Here is a 24,200-nt window from a genome sequence, read left to right on the forward strand (position 1 = left end):
TTTTAACCCACGGACTCAATGCGGCCAAAAATACAGGTCTATTTGCTTTCAATCGAGGAGTCTCTTTACCCTTTAGAAAGAAGAAGAAAGGACAAACAGGTCAAGGAAGAAGAAGAAGAAGAAAAAGAAGAAAGCAGACAGGGAGAGGAAGAGTCCTGTTAGCCCGAGGGGGTCCTAAGAGAAAAAGGAAAAAACAAGGAGGAATTCCTAAAAGAAAACGTCATTTAGATGTGTTTGACTGAGAGAGAGAGTATAAATAAGACAGTCCAGGGAACAGAAGGTTCATTTGTGAAAACTGAATCCTAGTAGACACATCATGTTACAGCCCGATTCCTGTGCGTGTGGGATGAACAATTTAGATTTGTTCCAAGTCCCTCCGACTAATATTGCTTTAGAAGACTCGAAATGGGAAGAATATTACCCGATTTCCAGTACTTTAGATTCGGACACCGCTCCCATAGAATTTGAAATCAAAGGACAAGGAGATCACTACCTGGATTTATCTCAAACCTATGTTCAAATGGTATGTAAATTTACCAAAGACGATGGAAGTAATCTGACTGGGGCGAACAGCACTTCGAGTCCAGTGAATAATATCTTACATTCCATGTTTACGGAAATCGATCTCAGTCTGAATGGCAAAATAGTCACTCCGGGGACAGATACTTATCCTTACAAAGCTTATCTGGAGAAATTATTGTCTTACCGACCCAGAACTTTAAAGACACAGACGAGGGCCTGTAGTCTATGGGAAAAAGATACGGCAGGACACATGGACGAAGTGGGGATAGATGACCTTGGTCTAGCTGCAAATAAAACCTTTAATGTAACCCCGGGTGTAAATGGTGGGGCCGACACGGTGACCATTAACCAACCCATCCTCACAGCGTTACCGGACAATTCTAAAAACGAAGGATTCCGAAAAAGACACCAAGCTATTGCTGACAGTAAGAAAATCAGTTTGCTGGATACTTTACATTTGGATTTGTTTCAACAAGATCGATTTCTACCCAATGGAGTGGACGTCCGTTTGCGATTTAATCGAGCTAGACCCTCTTTCTACATGATGATCAAAGGAGGAAGTACAGGAAAAGTGAAAATATTGAGTATGATCTTGTGGGTGAGAAAAGTCAAACCCACAGCAGTCATGATGAATACCATTAATCAAAGTTTGAACACCCACAGAGCCAAATATCCCCTGAGAAGAGTGGAAGTGAAAACCTTTACCATCCCCATAGGGACCCAGTCTAAGATTACGGATCATCTGTTTCAAGGTCAGATGCCTAAACGTCTCATTTTAGGTTTTGTGGAGAATGCGGCCTTTAACGGAGATAAAACTAAAAATCCCTTTCATTTCCAAAACTTTGGGATTAAGAAATTAGATGTCAGTATCAACGGAGAGACCATGAGTACTCGTTGTTTTGAACCTCATTTCAACGAGGATTTATATTTGAGATCCTATCTCAGTCTGTATCAAGCTCTGGGAAAATTAGGAGAAGATTGGGCTCCGGACATTACCCTAGAAGAGTATAAAAGCGGCTACACTCTATGGGGTTGGGATTTCACTAAAGATCAAGAGGCGCAATCGGATAAATTCCACATCATAGAAACAGGAAATCTGAGAGTAGAAGTGCAGTTTACCAACAATACGGCTACCACTATCAATTGTGTGGTGTATGCAGAATTCGATAACTTATTAGAAATTAACAAACAGAGAGAAGTGAGCACTGATTACTAAAAAATAATGGATACGGGACAATTGAGAGAAGTCTTATCCAGAGAATTCAAGAGTTCTTTTGGAGGCGTGTATCCTGTAGATTTATTACCGGATCAATTAAGACCTGGAGAAAAAGCTGTGGTGGTCAATACGGATCCTCAAGATCGACCTGGAGAACATTGGGTGTGTCTATATGTGAGCAATCCCGTGGTGGAATATTTCGATTCTTATGGATTTCCTCCCTTACAAAAAGAAATTCAAGATTTTATCCAGCGTCATGCTCAACAATGGACTTATAATCCGTATCGCTATCAAGACTGGAATACCGACGTGTGTGGACAATATTGTGTGTATTATTTACATCAAAGAGACAAGAAAAGAAAGAAAACCGACGAGTGGCTATTCCCCTTTGACCAGAGTACGGCTTTACAAAGGGACAGATATGTGGCGAATTGGTTTAAAAACACTTTTCATAAATTACCTACGGGTCATGGACAAAAGTGTCAATGTTTTTATCAAAATGTATTGTAAATGCATTGTTTGTTGTTTGTTGGTTGTTTGTTGTTAATAAAAAATGAAAAAAAAAATCTGTGTTCTTATTATTATTTATGTGTTTTCAGTAAAAAATCCAGTTTGAACTTGTTAGCCTAGACTGTCTCGACTGTGAAGCGTGACGTCATAATCTTGAATCGGTGCCAAGTATTAACTGTGTAGTCAGCAAAACGTAGATAAAACGTATGTTTTGCACACGTCATAATCTTGAATCGGTGCCAAGTATTTACCTATGTAGTCAGCATAAAAAAACGTAGGTAAAACGTGCACAGGCCCCGCCCCCCACACAGCAGGTATATAAAGCGGAGCTGGGAGTACCCTGCACTCATTATTTAGCAAGCGAATTCCAAGACTATTACAAGACATGGAGATGGACAAAGATAAATTTGCCTTATTAGAAAAGAGAATGACGGAACCTATGGAGGGGGATCACGAAGCTCCTCAACAAAGAAGAATGGAGTTGAAAACCCTGGATCCGGAACCTAGGAACGAATATATACCCATGCATGCGCCTATCAATGATCCTAAATGTCCAGACAGATGTTACAGGATAGCCATTAATTGGACTTTCACCATTAAAGAGCCCAAAGAAGAAGAAGATATAGACATGTTTCTGAGCAACCAAGATGATTTCTACTTCGGTTACCAGTATTTGATTTTACAAAAGGAAAGACATCCCTGGACAGGAGAACTGCATCAAATCAGGGGATTCATTCAAATGAAAAGACCAGTAGGAGGACTGGATATCTGTAAACTTCATTGTACTGCCAGATTTGCTATGTCTCACAGTACCCCAGAATTGGAAAGTATGTTTTACAAGCAAGGAGGTGACTATGAAGAATATGGTGTTCTGAAACCGGAGGAGAGAAACAAGGAATTGGACCCCAGAGATTGGATACAATGGGAGATAGGAGCCTGGAAGAAACCTGAAGCTATTGCAGCTAGAGAAGCTATGAAGAAAAAGTTCTTTAAGTATGTAGATTACACAAGATTTTGAATAAAAAGATTGAACTGTTATTTATTGTTAGATCTCAATAAAAAGAAAAGAAAAACTGTTGGGTTTTTTTTGTCATTTTTAAAAAATAGGTTATCTCCCTTTAACCATAGATTTTTTTTTTCAAAACACCAAAACAAAATGGTAAGGGTTTTTAAAGATTGGGGGAAAAAAGTATAAATAGTAAACATGGTACAAAACACACCTCAGTTGTGGACTGGCTTCATTATGGGGAACACCTCCAGTAAAGAAAAGAGTCAGAACCCTAGATTAGAGGAAACTGAATGGTTACTTATACAGGAGGGAGGAAAAGATATCATACCACCTCCCTTGATGGTAGAACATCCTGCAGTATTTATACCACCTCCCTTGATGGAAGAACATCCTGTAGAATTTATACCTCAGGAGACAGGCAATGGTTATATTGCTTACTTAAAACAAGACAGAGGTAGAATCGCCAATAATTGGATATTTATTTTAACTGGGTGCCGTCAGGAAGATGTAGATCAAATCATTGGAAGTGATTATCAATACTTGATCTTACAAAAAGAAAGACATCCAGAAACTGGACAACTTTATCATGTGAGAGGATTCATTCAAATGAAAACCAGAGTTCAAGGGAGATACATGTACAAAAAGATTCATAAATTTACCTGTTTTGAAATGTCTTACAGCACCCCAGAATTGGAAAGAACCTTTTATAGACAAGGTGACTATGAAGAATATGGAGTTCTAAAACCTGATGTGAGAAACAAAGAATTAGTTCCAAGAGATTGTAGATTTACCTGAATAAAAAAACTTGTTTTTAAAAATTCTTGTTGTTGTTCTATAAAAACAAGGGTGTTTTAAAAAATAGATTCATTTTACATCATGAGTCTCCAGGAGATACAAGGTGATTTACTCCACTGTGAGGTAGAAGCTATTGTTCATCAATGTAATTGTTTAACTGTAAAAGCTCATGGATTGAGTCAAAGTATTGCAGAGAAATTCCCACAAGCTAATCTCTATGCCACTCGCAGACCTCTAGGGACTAGAAATTTAGCCGTAGAAGAAGATAGAGGAATTCCAGGCACTATTAAGGTGTTTCCCTCACAAACCCCTGTGGTCATTTGTTTACTAGCTCAATGGGATTATGGAAAAGCAAGTCACCGACCTAAAAGAATTTCCACTTATCAGGATACCCCACAAAACAGAGAGGAATGGTTTCAAACTTGTTTACAAGAAATGGGGGAAAGTTTACCTTACAAGACTTATGCTTTTCCTTACAAGATTGCCTGTGGACTAGCAGGTGGAAATTGGATTCATTATAGACATTATATTGAACAATTTGTACACACTTATGAAAAACATGTGTACATTCTTCATCATCATTAATTGTATGTGTTTTCATGTGATGTAAAAAATAAAAAAAAAGTACCTTTTTTATCTGTCATACTCTGTTTTAAACTGGAGGTCCACAACAATCCCCAGGCACTCATAACCAGATCTCTGGGGGGGAGGTCAGTAGAAACACTCAAGTAGTTTTTCTTTTTCCCCTGTGATATAATGTCAAATATTGAATGGAAAATTCAGAAATTTATCAGTAATTGGAGATAAAAAAACTTGTTATCTTTATGATATTTCCATTATCAGATTTATTATTTATCCATTTTTTAAAAATATAAACATTTTAAATAATTATCTTACTAATAATGAAAATAAATTAAAATGATATCTCATTGAAAACTTTTTTTAGATTCAAGTTTTTGTTTTTTTATCATAATTGATTCACTGTGTATTTCCCCAAAGGAAGACCAGCACCCAGGCTTCACTTCACTTCATAGAGAATGGATTGGTTAGGAACAAAACATATCTTCCAGGTTGAGGACTGTATAGAAAAATAAAACCCATTTTTTGTTATTAAATTACATGACACCAGGCCTCTTATAAATGTAATGCAAAAATAATATCTCTTATATATATGAATTCCTATATTCTAATCAAATGTCATTTGTATTTTTTAAAAGACAGATTTATTTTAGGATAGACTTTTAAATGATGACATGAATAGCAGGCCATACTTTAAGCACATGACAAAAACATTATCTCAAATTACGCAGAAATGGGTTATTTAGCATAGCTGACATTAAACATATAGGTGAGGGATAACATAATCACAATTATAAACAATGTGAAACAACTTTAAAAGACCTACAAGGTAGATTACAAACCTTTTTCACTGGGGTAAAATCTTTGCCGAGATTCGACAATGGCCGCCTGCAGGCCATACTTTCAGCACATGACAAAAACATTATCTCAAATTACGCAGAAATGGGTTATTTAGCATAGCTGACATTAAACATATAGGTGAGGGATAACATAATCACAATTATAAACAATGTGAAAACAACTTTAATCGACCTACAAGGTAGATTACAAACCTTTTTTACTGGGGTAAAATCTTTGCCGAGATTCGACAATGGCCGCCTAATTTACATAGAAAATTACGGCGTACTTGGCGACATAAAAAATTTTTAAAAAGTGACCTGGTGTTATAACTTGAGATACACATACGTTTCTTGTTTTTTACCCACTGTACAGAAGGTAATCTTTTTGAACACACAGAACGTTTTTTGACTGTTTATAAAAAAAGATCATCTTTTTTTCTAAGATACAATCGTTTCTTTGACTGTATTTTAGAAAAAAAAGATTTTTTTTTCTAAGACATACACAATACGTTTCTTTTTTTTGCCTGTATATGAAGATCATAAAAACACTTTTTGGTTTTTTTTTTTTTTTGTTGTTTTTTTTGGTTTTTTTTCATGATTTTGACATTCGAAACAATTGAAAACGTTTCGTTTTGCCTGTATATGAAGGCATCTTTTAAAAACACTTTTTGGCCCCGTGTTTTTTTTTTTTTGTTTTTTTTGGTTTTTTTTGATTTTTTTTTTTTTTGGTTTTACAACCTCAACAATTTGCTGGACCATCTTTCGAAGAGGCGAGCGGCGCATAAAAGGCAAGAGGGTCTTTGAAGACAGCGTCTGCAAACAAAATTACTATCCTCCTGGTCTCCCAAACACAGTGTACAGAGAATCTGTTGAATCGGGACGGAAAACCCCCACCTGTGTGGGTCTTCTCCAAGGGTTGGGCAGGGAAGGGGTCCTACAGGCAGGCGCATACAAGTGCATTCTGATGGGCTATGTTCGCAATGCACAATAGAATCTTTGAAGTGGGGGCCTTGCTGGCTCTCTCCTATAAGGAGGCTCTGCGAGGACAGAGGTCTGATGGTGGGGTTGGCGGTGGGGATTGGGAGTATCCCAGGGCAGGAATCCCTGGTTCCTGGCTCCTCCGACATAATTTCTTGGGTAAATCCGTTATCCTGGTTCGCCTCACAACCAATTCATTCTCTACAACGATGCCTGGAATAAGATACAGGTCTTCGTAGAAAAATCTACCAGCCATATCTATCTATCTTCTTCTTTTCTTCTTTCTTCTCAAGGCAATCAGCTAGCAGCAGAATGAGGCCCAGCGCTCGGAGGGGCTGTATTTATTTACAATAGCAGACGATACTGCAATTGCGGCAAAACATGGAAAAACCAATCATGTGATCAAATGTGAGCGCTCGGAGGGCTGTATTTATTTACAATAGCAGACGATACTGCAATTGCGGCAAAACATGGAAAATCCGATCATGTGATCAAATGTGATTGGCTAAAACAAAAAAATCGCTTTTGGTCATGTGATCAAAAAAAGCCCCATCACAGTGACAAAGCAAAATTGAAGGGGGAAAAGGCCGAACCCGAGTGTATCTATGACGTCATAAAATAACATAACAGTGATGTAGTATTACAAGATTTTTTTTTATTTATTAAAAACTAACAAAGCTTCTAACTGTCGAATTCTCCTCCGAAATCGTAGTCGATCCGCTACTAGGGCCATCCAGGGACTTTTCCGGTCTTCGGGGGGTAATTCGTAGATTTGATTGAGGCTGGTATTAAAAGTCACGGATTTCCTAGCCTGTGTGAAATTTCCAGGTATTTCATTCCGTATTGAATACATACTTTCTCCATCGCATCTATGTCCTGCCACAGTAAAATCACTTTGCCCGCTTGGGGATGGGTCAGGAAACTGTAAGGCTTTCCGAAATAACGGGTCAGGTTCAGTCCGTACCATTTCTGGGGCAGAATTGTTTTCATATGTCGACATAGAAAATGTATGGTAGCTAGTCTCCCCATGGTCGTCGCATGACGTGATAAGGCTAGGCATTGTAACCACAAATCCTGAAGGGTTTTCATGATAGTGCTGGCTTCCTGAAATACTTGTTCTGCCTCCGGGGGTAGAGATTCTTGGTGGTTCTGTGCCCATCGTACTAAACAATCATACCCATCTAAAATCAGAGAGTGAGTGTGTATCAGGGTTGACATGATAGTCGATTGTGAAGAAAGGATCAGATTTTTCTTCTCATTTATACCCCCCCGTATAAAACGTAGGTAAAACGTATTTTTACACACTGCCCTGACTTGAATCGGTGCCAAGTATTTACCTGTGTAGTCAGCATATTTTTTGCACACGGATTTGAATCGCTGCCAAGAATTACCTGTGTAGTCAGCAAAACGTAGATAAAACGTATGTTTTTGCACACGTCATAATCTTGAATCGGTGCCAAGTATTTACCTGTGTAGTCAGCATAAAAAAACGTAGGTAAAACGTACACAGGCCCCGCCCCCCTCACAGCAGGTATATATAAAGCGGAGCTGGGATTTAAGGATCATTCTTGCTTGGCATTTTGAACTTGACAGACGTGAAAAATATTATGGCAGAAGCAATGATGAATACCCCAGACAACCCCAGATATGTGACACCTCAAGGGTATGTAGGAGCCCCCATGCCAGAGTCACAGGATGCAGTGGGATTAGATTTGGGCATGTATAATCTTCCAGAATATGCGAATAAAGAAGATATGGGCATCTTAAATACAACTCTGGATGGAATTGTCAACATGCTGGCTGGTATTGACAACAAAATGAATGATATGAACAACAAGGTGAGTGATCTTAACAACAAGCTGAATTATATTGCCGAGAAGGTACGTCATCATGAAAACAAGCTGAAATATATTGCTGAGAAGGTGGGTGATCATGAAAACAAGCTGACTGATCTGAAAACTTACAACGCCAGTGAATTTTGTTTGATTCGTGCTAAATTATCCAAATTAGAAGTGAAAGTTACTAACATGCAAGATAAAATGAGAGGAGCAGGAGGAAGTACTTACCAGAAAAAAGAAGGGGAATCGGGAGAAAAAAAGAAAACTAGACAGACGGATCCATGCTACATTTGCAAAGAATTAGGGCATTGGGCCCCAGATTGCCCCAAGAAAGATTTGTGTTACAAGTGCGGGAAATTTGGCCATTGGGCTAATCAGTGTACAGAGGATGAGGAGGATCAACAATTTGTCAAAGAAATACAAAAACTGGAGAAAAAGCCTCAAGAACCCAAGATTTCAGGGACCCACCAGACCAAACCTTTAGTGAAAGTAGGAGACAAAAAAGAGAAAAAGGAAGAAAACAGAGAGATTCCAGGCCCTAGCACTACTCAAAAGAGAAAACTATCCCTAATGACCGATAAGGCACAGAAGAAGAAAAAGTAAATGATTGTATTTTTTTACCTGAATAAAATTGCTGTGTTCTTTGTTTTGTCTTGTTATTTGTTATTGTTTTGAGGAAATCCAGTTTGAACCGGCTGGCTGGCTAGACCGTCTAGACTGTGAATGAATGCGTGACGTCATAATGACATTCCTGAATCGTTGCCAAAATCGTAGTAGCAGCGTAGTGTATCATGTAAACATAGTGTAAACACCCTATATTTAGGGGCTATATGTACTGAATTGACTCGGCTATCCCCCCACAGGGGCTGCAGTTGCACTCCCTCCCACAGGGGCTGCACCCTGCACCTATCCCCCACAGGGGCTGCACTCAGTTGACCCTCATATCCACCCCAGGAGCTGCACTCAGTTGACCCACCTATCACCCCCAGGAGATGCACTCAGTTGACCCACCTATCCCCCACAGCCCCAAAAGTGCACTTTCCCAGTTTCAAAATGTATGTTTGAGCCTTAAAAACACTTATTCATAGATTGCAGTGTCCTGACAAATAATTCTCCCAATCTAATGCTCTTAAAAGAATTCGGTTATTCCAAGTAGACCTTGTAAGACGTATAGCTTCTATAACTTTTGTAGGAATTTCCCTCGAATTTCCCTTGTTATTTGGAAAGACTTGAGGCTGAAAGGGAGCAGCGAGATGCTCATCTTAGGGTAAAATTGTACAAGTTAATTAGTCAAAATAACCTTCATTCATGCAAAAAATATATAAACTCATTTATGGCCTGTTAATTCAAATTCATGTATATATGAATTTTTTGAAAAATTAAATGGCCGAAACTTGTGAAGCCAATGTGCTTGGTGAATAACCTTGTTCAAGCTATATGTAACGAGTACATTAGATTTTCGTTGAAGCATGGTTAGCTCTTAAATGAGTATTGCACTGTATTGCCATTAGTACAAGCATACCAAGCTAATAATTTCATGAGGTTATGTTCACCAGATTGAAAAACTGTTTATTTATGCCTTCTACTACTGCCTTATTGTCAAATAAGAAATTCAATTTTTTGTATTTTTTGAAAAAAAAAAGTTTTTTTTTACAAATTTAAATGTATATAATAATTCTAAATGTAATATAATTGGAAAAAGTTCTTTGATCATGACAATTTGACATTGTATAAGGTCATCAGGGGATGCTCATTCCTCAAACCATGGCACCTGATCCCAGCAAAACTGATGTGAGGTCCCTGCGGCATCTTGTTTTGTATTGTTCTAAATTTAGATTGAATTCTGAGGATCATCAATTCTTTATTCATTATTAAATATTTTTAGGATTTCCAAAGGGTTGTTTATGGACCTATGTACTGGTTGTTGCCCAGGTAGCTAAGTCAGCTCTAGCTGCCCCTGATGCAGATATCAACAGAGGGAACAACAAGTGAGAATGATTAAACGCCTGGCAAAAAGGCTCTACCAGGTACTACTAGCTATTTCCAGTTGTTGTGTATGGTGAATAAGACAAGTTATGTGCTGGACAATATAGGGGCTTCAATGAGGACCTTGGATAAAGTGCACTTTTAAATTTGCCTACATGAGACAGTTTAAAATACTCAACAAAATTTTATATTCTAAAGTGTTTGAATTTGGTGGGCCCAGATAAAATTGTCGACGATATGAGAGACCCCTGCTGCTTTAAAATTATTTCAACAATTGTTCAGTGGGAGGGGGTGGGATTAACTTAATGTGACAATCTTCTTGGATCATCTACCTTGCTCACATTGGTTACCCTATATCATAATATTAAAAATGAATTTTCCCAATGAAAACCTAATAGAAAATTTTGGTTCTCTTCAGGATGAACTGGAACTATTTTTTGTTGTAGCTCTTTGATGTCTGAAAGGAAAATATTTTGCTCATTAAATATATTGACTAAATTTTTTAACCAAACTTTGAACATTAACAATAAATATTCACAGTGTACAGCATATATTGCTTACTGTGTTACTCCATCTTTCTTGACAAGAAAGTTTCATGTTTATATGGTGGTTATTCCAAAATTATTTATTTCTACAAAAAATGGTGTGTACAAACACTTGCATGCATACGCATTCCAGCTGGAAACAAGTTCTGCTGTGCTCACGTGATATATCAGACATACTGTAGTTCTTTAGCAATGTAATAAAAGAATCTAAATTTATTGATTCTGATATAAAACTGACCTGCAGTTAAGATAGTAAGGCACATTGCTCTGGAGACGTTTGTCTAACACAATTTCCCGAAGAGCCACATGTGCTGGAGAATCCTTTTCTAACCACGCTTTTGTTCTCTCTTCAGTCAGTGGTCCATGGTTGCATTCATTAATGTCACTATAGGGTAAAACCCATGTGTGAACATTAACTGTGTGATGGAGGATTCCTATCCAATTCCCCTTGAAAAGTAAAATTCGTTTTAGACCAATTTATATAATCACATGCAGCACTTTTGCAAAGTTTACATATATTTTTTGGTATATGGAAACTTACAACAAACTCCTCCTTTGTGTTTGAGATGCTAGCTGTGTACCAGTAATGGTTGACAACATCTTTTGTCCATGACAGGATAGCTTTTTGGGATTTCTGCTGACCTGCCTAGAAGATATGAATAAACACACTGCACAAAAATATATATATAATAAAAAGATTATGCAACTATAGTTTGTTGAGCGAAGATTAAATATTTATATATAAATAACACTGCATGTATACAACTATGCGGAACTGAAGGTTACCTTGATGATTTTCTTGCCTAAGTTTTTGTCCCGTGCCATATATCAAAAGAATGTCTTATGTCTGGGAAGTCTTTTTCTGCAAAATTAACATATAAGAACCATTTTTAAAAATTTACATGTATGTATGTACATGTATGCCTTTTTTAACAGAGGATTTACTTATTATATAGTCATATATATTGGTTGTTTTGTTTGAACTTACTCCTTACTGAAGCAACTTGTACATGAGCATCTGTAACAACTTCAACAATATGAAGTCCCTTGTCCAGAAGATATCGCAAGCCCTGAACAAAGCAATCTTTCTCCAGATTTGTGCTTTTTTTCTCTGTCACTCGCTTGTCCATAGTGATTATATGCAGAATGGTTTTGGTGTCATACTCCATGAATGTATAAGAACAGTACTGAGCAGTGTGACCAGGGCTATCCATTCTGCCATCTCCTTTAATTAAAAAAAATAAACACGAATGAAAAAAAGAAAAAATATTCTTATGTTAAAATTAAGACAATAATGCTACACGTTTTAGCATTTTTTCATAAAGTTTTTTCCCATAAAGTCTGTTTTGAAATTTAAAAGATATCTACCAAGTATTGTAAGATCTCTTCCTTGAAACTGGTTAAACACAGTTTCCTGGTGTTCTGTCCAAAAGTCATCCACTGCTGGAATCAAGTATGTTCTCTGCATTTTATAAAATGAGTTTTTGCTCACAATAGGTAGTTGCATGAATTTAGCCATCATTGACACTTTCTGAAAATTGCTTCCAGAGAGAAGTATGGAAGAGGAGAGTGTCAAATCCCCTAAATGCATTCCTCTGTTTAGGACAGGCTGTGAGCACCATTGCTGAGATTGATGTCCATCAGAACAATTCTATAAATAAACCATATGATAATTTATTAATCTGTTTCCAATTCATAGTACCTTGGTATTTTATTAAAACATGAGATTACAAGGCAGTTTTCGTACGTACCCATTTGAAATAGAGTGCCGATCCAACAACAGTTTTCTCCAAATGCACTGATTTTTGGCATCCTTTAAGCTGACAATCTGGTAGGACACGTAATTCAGCTAATGTGTGAAGCTGTGAAAGATAAACAAGGAAAGGGCGCTCTTCCTTACAGCCCTCAATCTCTTCTGGAGTTAAAATTTAGGCAAACCCGGGGCGAAGATCATCATTTGATTCCTCATCACAGCTATCCTAATTTTCAGAGTCCTCAACCATGGCTTCAGTCTGAGTGTCCTCTCTTATGACAGGGATTAAATTTTATTAATAATTCTAATGTTAGTCAGTAGATTTAAAATATTGAAATATGAAAATAAATTAAATAATTTACTGGCATAGCCGCAAGGTGTCCGTGCAAAACATACCTCATGGTCATTATGAAACTAGGCTCATAATCTTCATCTGATGAATCCTCTGAGTCCTCGTTGGTGTAGTTTTCTGATAAGCAGATTGAGAGACTGCAAAACAAAATTTCTGTAAGATCAACATGGATTATGATAATTATTCTGATATAATAGATACAATGACATAAATCAGTAATAACAAATATTATTTAAAAGTATTCTGATGGCATGCATATCAAACCTTATAACTTAATAATGGAAATAATTTTTATATTATACCTATGATTTAAATAATTGTACTTACTCTAAAGGATTCAAGAAACTGCTTGGAGCTGTTGTTTTCTTATCAGTTTTTACAAACTGTTCTACACCAGATAAATCTGAATTTCTTAAAGTAGAAACATAATATTAAATATATCTTTCAAGAATGGTGATATAAGGTCTAGATACTACTCAAATTTTAAAGAATATTTTATTCTAATTGCCAATCTTGTTAATTTACCTGCCCCCCTTGTCTTGATCTGAAGATATTTCAGACACATCTGAAAATTTGGGTGGGAGAATGGTCGCTGTTGGTCCCGGTGTTGATGTCACTGCACTTAATGCAGTTTTAACCTTCTTGGGAGAACTTTCAAACGTCAAGGTTTCATTCCTATATAGACATTTATGTTCATATTGGTTCATTATTCTTAATTAATTTCAATGTAGTGTCAGCAATTTTATCTAAAATACTTTATATAGCATCATATTTATTATTGCACAAACAAAATTAGTAAAGCAGCAGGTTTATCTTTTGTTAATCCCTATAGCATTTGCTAAACAAAGAAAGCGTACCCCCTGGGGGCCCCATCAACTTTCCCAGTTTGTTTACATACTGTTTACATTTGTTAATCGGCTTAATCCCCATTTTCTCTCTAAAATATTGCAGTTTTAGATAAAAATAAAAGACTCATTTCTACTTCTAAATACCTATACTGAAGTCAAGATTTATTAAGCAGTTTTTGTGGAAATAAACATTATATTACTTACCGATCAAGAAGGTACTCTGCTACATCGGCATGAGTTTTAAGCTGCAGCGTCTCTTTTAATTCCATCCAACGATCATATTGACCACCTCCCAGCAGGCACGCAACGTTGTTTCAACGTTGAAAGGAGGTGGAATATAGATTGCAACGTTGATTAACTATATTTCAACGTTGTTTCAACGTTGAGGTTTCAACGTTGAATCCTCAACCTTTTTTCAACGTTGAAACAACGTTGAAGCTGCAACATATTTTCAACGTTGAACGTTCGTCGATATTTCAACGTTGAAACAACGTTGAAGCTGCAACATATTTTCAACGTTGAATGTTCGTAGATATTTCAACGTTGAAACAACGTTGAAGCTGCAACATATTCTCAACTTTTGATGTTCATTGATATTTCAACGTTGAAACAACGTTGAAGCTGCAACATATTTTCAACGTTGAATGCTTGTCGATATTTCAACGTTGAAACAATGTTGAAGCTGCAACAAATTCTCAACGTTTGAAGTTTATTGATATTTCAATGTTAAAACAACGTTGAAGATTCAACACGTTTTCAACGTTGAGTATTTTCTGATATTATAGAATTGAAACAAGGTTTATAATGCAAAGTTGATTGTTTGTTGATTTCAACGTTGAAACAACGTGGAAGATCTAATATATTTTCAACTTTAGGAAAGTTAGGAAAAAAATGCGCAATGAGTATTGAGCATTTTAGTTTTTAAGGTCAAAATACAAAGGTGTCTTTAACTCTTAATTTATGCGATTTTTCGCAAGATACACACAGTTGTATGCATTGTTAGAAAATATTATATATATATATAATTATACATAATATGAAATGAAACACATGCATTATGAATTGATTTACTCAAAAGAGTTGTGCAAGTTCAGCTAGTATCTTTGTTAAATTTAATAAATAGATGAATGCATTTTTTTTTACATATTTATAAAATATGTTAGATATAAGCTTTTAATAAATAAATGACATCTTTATCCAACATCTCACTTTAATTCCATGTTACTTTAGAATTAATAAAAATAATTATTTATTCCAAATTAATGTTCCTAAAATTAGACTCATATAGATCCGTGCCGTATACTCTTGCGCAAAATGTTATACAGATCGAGCGAATCTAAGAAGTCTTATTCTATCAGATTGTGCTTTTGTTGTGTGTATTAATTCTATAATCTTTTTTTCATAAAACATATTTAAAAGAATAATTCAAATAAACACATAACAATTCTCACACTAACAATTAATTAACCCCGGTCAAGTTGCATTAATTAAGATCCACTCCCCAAAACCTTCAAATATCAGATAAGGAGTGCCTCTCGCTTAGTTGGTCAGTTTCAGTGTCAGGATAACCTTTTAATGCAATTTTCTTGCTGGGCAGAGTTTAGCTGCAGCTTATCTAGGTCAAAATTTGAATTCAACTGATGGACAAGAAGTGCGCGTCTCCATGCTGTTCATATTTAATGTGTTTTCAAGCTACATACACAAGGATTAAAGGCTGGAATACCAATTTGGGCCAGTAAGTATTATTTCCTTTTCATGGATTTAAGAAATTAAGTTTATTTAGTTTCTGTACATCATTTAATTCTTGATTTATAAGTATATGTAAAATCTACGTGAAATGCACATCCTTGGTTCGTGTATTATGTGTAATGTAAATATTCATTTGGTTATGAAATATAAGTATACTAATTTATTTATATAGAGAAAATTCAACAACACTAAAATTACTATTATTTATTTGTATGTGGCGAGTACTGTCGTGGCAATAATATTCGTGGGTCGCCGAGCAAATCAAAACAACATTGGCAGACCCACTTCAGCATCAGCAACAATGAAATATAAGTATACTAATATATTATACAATTTTTAAAATTAATTGTAGTTCATCGTATGGTTCAATCAACCAGTGGTGCAGGGAATTGATTGTATATAGTCCGCCTTGATTGCATCAGATTCTTTGCCCGTGAAAATTATACAAAGGAATGCAACATTTTGTAAGTACACTATGTCCATGATGTCTATGTATGTCTATAACATTTTCTTTAGTAATAATTTTTTATAAGCAATTAAGCATACTAATACGAATTTTAATATGAAGTTAACTATAATTCTTTTTATTAATAATCATGTTAATTAAATTCAAGTACAGGAAAATATTCCTTTGTCTGATTTTTTAAATTATTCATGTATATTTAATATCGTTTGAAATAACGTGTTACGTACATTGTATCGAACAAATTTCTTTCACATCTTTATTTCTTTTATTAATAGGCTTTTGCTCTAGAGGGTGGATTCTCCTATTCATTTCTTTCATTCGTGGGACTTAACTACAGATGTATATGCGTGATTAAAATCAATGGATCCGCCACTTTGTGGAACTTAGTAGTGTAAGACAGACGCGTACTTTGAAGAATTTTGATGTGATAACTGTGACCCTTTTTTCACTAGGAATATAAATCTTGTCAGGCAGTGATTTTTGAGATTCAGCGATTGAATCCAAATTTGTGTTTTTCTTTAAAATACAAACTAAAGTGAATTCTCTCACAATCGTTATACTGGATTATAACTTATATAAATATTACGCAATTTGAATAAAAAAAATTATTAGAATTTGAAATGTATTTGTTTATAAAGTAAAATGTAATATGAATTCAACGTGATTTCAACCAAATATCAACGTTTGTACAACCAAAAAAATTCAACCAAATATAAACCTAATTACAACCAATGTTCACTTTTGTTCAATGTTGATATTTGACGTTGAAACGACGTTAAAACTTAACGTTGCATCAGCTTTTCATTTGCAACCAAAATTCAACCATAAATCAACCAAAAGTTCAACCCATTTTCAACGTTTATTCAACGTTGAAAATTAACGTAAAACAACGTTATGTCTCAACGTTGCCTCAACTTCATATGCAACCAAAATTCAACGTTGATTCAACGTTGAAATGCCTTGAATCAACGTTGAAATGCCTGCTGGGCTATAGCTATTCTGCCTTGATTGTATTTTGACACAACTGAAGTTCTGTTTCGTTTTCTTGCTGAATCTGTTAAAGATCGTTTTCTCCCACGTGTTGATCTCTTCTCCTCCAACATCTTCGGCTACTTTGACCTCGGTCAGGGATGCGCAGTTTGTTTTACGAGGAGGGTCAGCAGGGGTCTTCGTGAATGGAGCAAAGATAAAAGCCGAATTTTTGTGTGGATGATAAAAATTCATCCCGGCAGTTTGTTTATTAAATAAGTGATATGTAAGGCACTCTGTTGTGTGCAAATCTTGACAGATCTAAATAATTTGACAGGGTCTGTTATACCAAATACAGAAAAAAGTATATTATTTTGTTTGAACGAACCTTAGAGACTATCCCTTTAAGGTCGCTAAAAGAAAAATTCATAATTCGTGTGCAGTCCATATCTTTATTATGGATAAACTTGGTGAGTTCCTATTTACTCAAAGATTGTTTGTGACCTGATGGTGTGCTACATGTATGACCTTGACCCAGGATCATTTGGACAAGTTTAAGGTCGCTGTAAGAATAAGTACATAATTTGTGATCAATGCATATTTTTTAGTATTGATTTTTATTTTTTTTTAAGTTGCACCTTAGTTTCATTCAATATTCAGTCAAATCTGATTTCAACTTCCTGATTATCTGTTCATACCATACAAAACAAATTTTCATCACAGTTTTCTCAGCACTATTCATCACAATGCTTGAAATTTCAGCAGGCTCTTTGTTGAGGTTTACCATACTTGTGACAAGACTTTTTGGAGTGGGATTATGCAATATGAAAATCTTTGTCATGACTTTTGATATTGAGTTATGATATACTTTTAAGAAGATGTAACTTTTATCAGTTCCAAGTGTCTTTGTTATAAGTTCAAAACAGTAGAGCTTTTTTCCTGAAAAAAATAATCTGTCAAATTTTATGAAATACCACAAAAGTTAGGTACATGTTTGTTATTTGGATGATTAAAGCAAAACTGTTTGCCAGTAAATGTTGGATAAATTTATACAGTGTTATATGGTGCATAAAAATTTTGGAAATGAGTGACACATCTTAATTAAAGGTAAGTTTTATGTGAAAATGGTTGACCAATTACATGTAACTTGCATCCCTTTTTAAATAATTGCATATTGTTTAACGTCTCAAGATTTTTTACTCATATGAAGACTCCACCACTTACCGGTGGGGAGCTCCAAAATCTCTTCTGTACTGGGCACTAGGGGCCACTGAGCAGGGAGAGAATTTTTTAAACACAGGAACTCCGTTTATACTGTCTCATCCAAAGGACCATCTTTCAATGAATGTTGGCTTATGTTTTACATGTAATTTTTAAAGTGTCAGTGATGGCAGCATTGTTAATTTCAGAATGTGTTTATGTATCAACTATCAAGTATATACTACTCTAATCAATCCTTTAAAGTATAGATTTTAACATTTTTATTTTTTTTGTAGATCACAGGATGCCTAGAAAGAAGACTTGGTAGAAGCTGCTATGAAGAAGACGAAATCTTGTAAGGCAGATGTGGGTGACAAGTACCCCACAGATGTTGGCCACGTCAAACCATCTGTGCCTCTGGGTGTAGGCCACGTCCTAACACCTATGACATCTAAACCGGCAGGGGTGATCTCTACCACCCCTGTGACAGTGGTCTCTGCGGCTCTCCCTGAGACCACTTTGAATCAGAATTTATCTCAGAATTTATCTCAGAATTCATCTCAGTTGCTTATTCAGAATTAGTCTCAGTTGCTTACTCAGAATATCTCTCAGATTACAACTCAGAATATAACTCAATTTACAATGAACATTATTCCAAATGAAACAACACATCACATGCACTGCAAGGTAATTGTCTGCATCAGAATTCAGATAATCTATTGTTTGTGTCTTTCCATCAGGGAAACATGAGGTTTTCATCATTTTCTAGAGGTAATCAGTGTATATGTAATTCACTTATGATGTAGACAAGTTCATATGAAAATTTTTCATTCACTAGTTCCTTTTTAGATCAGACTCTACTCAAGGGAGATAATTTGTACAACACAGTTGTTAAGAATCTCAGAATGCTGGAAAACTGAAAAGTAGATTACTGATGTTTGATGAACTACCAATTCATATTGATTCTGGTGAAATTCACCACATGGTTGATATGTTTGAAACACTGTTTGGCATATTAGTTACAGCTGATAACAAAAATCAATTTCAAACTCTACATGAATGTCTGCAACAGGCATTGGGGTTATCTCGATATGTATTAATAATGATTGGCTCGATATGTTCAGCACTGTATAAAGCTTCAGACAATGATTATTATTTTTTTGACTCGCATTCTCATGGGGAAAATGGTTTGTCTGATTGTGATGGAAAGTCTCTGATGAGACACTGTTGCTGCTTAGATGATTTGTTAGGATTTCTGTATGCAATGTATGAAAGTATGCACATTGAATTTGCAACTGAATTTGAAGTGATGTCTGTTGCCTTTCATACACTTATTCATAGCTTCCAAAGCAATAATCAAAGTGTACATCAATATTGTAGATTAGATAAGTCAACAACAACTGCCATCACAAATAAACAATCTGTTGGTAGTAAAACTGGTCACTTAAAAACAGAGTTAAAGAAAGACAAAAAGGATTACATGAGAGAATATATGAGAAACAAGAGACAAGATCCCGAGTTTAAAGACAAGGAAAGGGACAGTAAGATATACAAACGACAAGATCCAGAGTTTAAAGAAAAAGAAAGGGACAGTAAGCGAAACAAGCGACAAGATCCAGAGTTTAAAGACAAGGAAAGAGACAGTATGAGAAACAAGCGACAAGATCCAGAGTTTAAAGGGGCGGGAAAGAGACCGTATGAGAAACAAACAAGATCCAGAGTTTAAAGACAAGGAAAAAGCCAGTATGAGAGAAACAAGCGAGAAGATCCAGAGTTTAAAGGAAAAGAAAGGGACAGCAAGCGAAACAAGCGACAAGATCCAGAGTTTAAAGACAAGGAAAGAGACAGTATGAGAAAAAGCGACAAGATGCAAAATTTAAAAACAAGGAAAGGAACAGTAAGAGAATTAAAAGGCATGAAGAAGTACAGGCATGATGAGCAAATGAGAGATTTAATGAAAAAAAAAGGAAATGAGACAAAATCCTAACCAGTTAGAAAAAGAGAGATTGAAGAAGAAAGAAAAAAGAAAAAATGAAGAATATAGAACATCAGAAAATATTGCTGCAAAACAATCAAAAGCACACTCAGTGGGAGAATTTTGACTATATTGAAACTGAAAAACAAAGATACAGAAAAAGTAAATTTGGAGTTGATGTAGTGGAATGTGTGACAATTTTCACAACAATGTAAGATTGTGTCCTGTGTTTGTCTGGATATGTTGCCAACAGACATGGTTTCATGAAAGTGTTTCAAATGTTGATAATGTTTTGTTGGATGCTGAAATAGAAAGTATCTTACTAATACAAAGTCTGTAAATGGGCAGGAATGGATATGCAATACCTGCAATTCAAGCTTAAAAGAAAGGCGAACTCCAAAACTCTCTTTTGCAAATGGAATGACATGGATACAGAAACCAAGTGAACTAAATTTGTTACCATTGGAAGAAAAACTTGTATCCTTAAGAATTCCTTTCATGCAGATGAAAGAATACCAAGAGGAGGGCAGTATTCTGTAAAAGGAAATGTTGTAAATGTGCCAGTTGACATACAACCAACAAGCAATAGTCTTCCCAGGAGACTTGATGAAAATATCACAATACCTGTGAAGCTAAAAAGAAAACTATCTTTTCAGCATTCTTATTGTCATGAAAATATCAGACCGACAAAGGTTTTGATTGCTTTACATTGGTTAATGAAAAATAGTGAATATTATCAGAATTCAAACATAAATATAGATGACAACTGGTTCATCAATTTACCAATTCAGCAAGCGAATTAATGAGAGAGTTTATAGAGGGCTACTCCAATCAAGATTCAACAGTGCGTGACCAGTCAGATGAATCAGACTCTGATGAATTCTGTGAAGTTGATAGTAGTGGTAAGGATGGAAATTGTGATACATTACTAGACAGTGACTCGTATGATATGAATCAGATCCTCACATTTGCTCCAGAATAGGGACAACGTCCACGTAGTTTGTATCAAGATCAAATGGCTGAGTATTTGTCATTTCCAACAATACTTTGTGGTAAAGGAAGGGTCAAAAACGATCAGCGTCAAGTACCCGTTTCATATGCTGATATTGCCAAGTGGGAATTACGAAGTGTTGATAGACGTGCTGCACAGTCTACCAAATTTGTTTCTCAAATTGAAAATGACTCAACTAAAAACACACTGGATGAAAAGTCTAGTTTCCGCAAAACTGAAACTATGCGGAAACCTTGCTGAAACTTGGCGTTGAAGTTTCCTGTATGGTTTCCGCAATGCAGAAACTATATAATAGTTTCAGCAAGTTTCAGTAGGGTTTCCGTATACTGAAACCATTAGGTTTGTTTCCTAATAGTTTCCGCAAAACGGAAACCAATGTAAAATTTAATGAAACGTCAATTTAACGATATGTTTTAGTTTCAGTAGGTTTCAGTTTCCGGAAACTATTAATTTCGATTCCATATGGTTTCCGCATGCTGAAACCGTACTGAAACTTTTTTTTATTTTTTTTTCAAAAGGTTACAAAATCAACTCATATGCATATGATCTTTTTACTATTGATTTCGATTCCATATGGTTTCCGCATGCTGAAACCGAATTGAAACTTTCTCTCTATAATTTTTTTTCAAAAGCGTAGAAAAATCAACTCATATCATCCTTATATTTATTTACACATTAAAAAAAATGGTTTTATTTTTAAATATCTAATAGTTCATATTCAGGTTTTGAGATGTGCCTGCTCTGTGTAAACTTACACATACCGATATTGATATCAATGATAAGCATATTATACAAGATCCTTGGTTCATATTAAATGAATAAAAATTGTTTATTTCATATTGTGTCGGAATTCAATAATATTATTTTTAAACAAAATCGATTCCTTTCACAAGGATTTTCTACATTACCCAACTCAATACTCCCCCTCCGGAATTGATTATTTCGAAAACATACATCATTTTCACAAAACTACGATTACGTTTAATGTAAAGTTGTTTAAAAAGAAAATTAGTGTCTTCATGGTGCATGAAATACAGAAAGCCGCGGTTTTACAACATTAAAAATATTAGTTTATACAAGAAAACGTGTCCTGAAAATTTGATGTCATGGTTCCCAGGATTTGCAGCATTTTATGTCAATCTATAATTAAAATTAAATCTTCCATTTGTTCCCCAAATGTTTATTTACACGAGGAACTCTTATATGTAAAAAGTATGCTTTTGTGAAACAATACCCTGGGAGCGAATGGAAAATCTAAAAATTTTAATTAGATTGTATATTATGGTTAGTTTTTTTTTTTTTTTAAATTTGTTTTATTTCATATATCTTGCTTACGTGATGTTAATTAAAGCAATATCAATGAAAACATGGTATAGTTTTTAGTAATGTGTTCAATTATATTCGTATTGAGATGTATATATAATGTGCTAAATATGTGATTTAGAACTTATTTTTTTTAAATAAATTTAAAGTAGTCTGTAAGTTGATCAAATTTTCAATTTTTTACGTTGAACCCCACTCGCGGGCACCTGTCCTCACGTGCCACAGGTAGGGAGACACGTGTCGCGAAGACACCTGCAACCGTGTTGGTGTATTTTTTGTATATTCTATGTGGATTGAGAGGTTTTTCTACCTTAGAGGAACAATGGACTGTGACCAGGCGTAATATATACACGCAGTACATGGTATACACAACTAGCCTTTTCTAATGACACCAAGGTTTCTGAGCATTCAAAATTAAAAATAAATCACACTATATAAAACTTCACCTAAAATCAAACATGTCATATTATGTATAATGTGTTATGTAAAATATTTCATGTAATGTTTCATATTTACCATAAGAAGTTTTTATTTTATGTGTTGGTGAATAAAAGAAAATAGACAAACCTCTTAAATATTTATCTATCAATCTAAAATAATAAAATTAATCTATTGGTAAGGAGAATATTTGCTATAGCTAGTTCAATAGACTATTTCAAAAATTTCAAAATTATTTTACAATTTCTCCACAAAAAAATCGGCAATCACAAAAAGAAATCGACAATAAATGGTATTCCTTGTTTGCCACCATTGTAAACTTAAAATATTGCAAATTTTTAGAGGTCAATTCAAGTTTAAGTTCAGTTTATTCTCTCAAACCATATCAATGGTACATGAGGTTCAACAATATATGTACAATATATACAAAAAATAAAATACAAGATACACGTGATATGGCGGAAATACATTCAAATAAAGTAACATAAATAATTATGGAGGACAACTTTTTCATATACTCTGTTTATGTAACTGCATAGTTTATTTAATACTTTGTAGTCAAGCAGATGACAACAATTCTGAGAATTTGAAAAAATTTGGTCTTTTACAATATTTACTAGGAAGATATTTTTTTCTATATTCGGAAAAATATTTACATTCTAAAATGTAGTGATACTCATCAGCTATTTGTCCATTATTACAAATATTACATAGTCTATCATTTTTGGGAATTCCGAAACCATCTCCCAGTATCAACAGGAAGACGATGATTTGCTGTTCTTAGTTTAATTAAAATTGTTCGAAATTTTTTTGGTAGTAAGGATAAATATTTTTCACATCCAAATTCTGTTTAAAGATACTATAAGTGAGACCTTTAGACGAATCGCGCATATTACTACGCCACTTCTGTATGTACTGATCTTTAAGACGTTGTTCAGCTATAGCTTTTAGCCATTTAATATTTAAAAAAGGTCTGTTCATTCCATACATTTGAGAAGCCACAACGATCAAGTATATTCTTAATACATAAAATCCAAGGGTTCTTATGCCATCCTGAACAAAACTGTTCAAATAAATGTCTATATGTAACATAAACAATCTTATTTTCAGGGCTTTTACCAATAATTTTGCCCAATAGGATATCATTCTTGAATACACTGTTATATACAAAGGGGGAAACGACCCGTTTCGCCATAAACCATATAACTAGGAGTACTACTTTTTAGATTAAAAATATATTTTAAAAATTTTAAATGAAAGGTTCAATTATTTCAATGTTCTCAAAACCCCAACCGCAT

The 24,200-nt window shown here is 34.9% G+C and overlaps 2 protein-coding genes and 1 pseudogene across 2 annotated transcripts; 1 reads left to right on the forward strand and 2 right to left on the reverse strand.

Moving 5' to 3' along the window:
* The first annotated feature begins 316 nt into the window (after positions 1 to 316).
* LOC134267081 (uncharacterized protein F54H12.2-like) lies at positions 317 to 1,738 on the forward strand. Its single transcript, XM_062749297.1, has one exon. It carries the CDS (start codon positions 317 to 319, stop codon positions 1,736 to 1,738), a length of 1,422 nt encoding a protein of 473 aa, XP_062605281.1.
* Positions 1,739 to 10,686: 8,948 nt separating this feature from the next.
* LOC134267083 (uncharacterized) lies at positions 10,687 to 12,700 on the reverse strand (annotated as a pseudogene).
* A 4-nt stretch (positions 12,701 to 12,704) lies between these two features.
* Positions 12,705 to 14,055, reverse strand: LOC134267082 (uncharacterized). The gene is made up of 5 exons (XM_062749298.1): positions 13,975 to 14,055; positions 13,448 to 13,597; positions 13,250 to 13,333; positions 12,967 to 13,059; positions 12,705 to 12,842 (listed from the first exon to the last, which is right to left on the reverse strand). Exons 1-5 carry the CDS (start codon positions 14,037 to 14,039, stop codon positions 12,797 to 12,799), a joined length of 438 nt encoding a protein of 145 aa, XP_062605282.1. The 5' UTR covers positions 14,040 to 14,055; the 3' UTR covers positions 12,705 to 12,796.
* Positions 14,056 to 24,200: the final 10,145 nt, after the last annotated feature.

This window comes from Saccostrea cucullata, unplaced genomic scaffold (assembly GCF_032062105.1).
Source record: "Saccostrea cucullata isolate Sc308-1 unplaced genomic scaffold, CSIRO_AGI_Scuc_v1 ctg7787, whole genome shotgun sequence".
In the NCBI taxonomy this organism is placed as follows: domain Eukaryota; kingdom Metazoa; phylum Mollusca; class Bivalvia; order Ostreida; family Ostreidae; genus Saccostrea; species Saccostrea cuccullata.

Coding starts and splice junctions, on each gene's coding strand:
- LOC134267081 (XM_062749297.1), top strand. CDS start 317: ATGTTACAGCCCGATTCCTGTGCGTGTGGGATGAACAATTTAGATTTG.
- LOC134267082 (XM_062749298.1), bottom strand. CDS start 14,039: ATGGAATTAAAAGAGACGCTGCAGCTTAAAACTCATGCCGATGTAGCA. Junction 13,334..13,447: donor GATCAAGACAAGGGGGGCAG/GTAAATTAACAA, acceptor TTCTACTTTAAG/AAATTCAGATTTATCTGGTG. Junction 12,843..12,966: donor AGTTTCATAATGACCATGAG/GTATGTTTTGCA, acceptor CCCTGTCATAAG/AGAGGACACTCAGACTGAAG.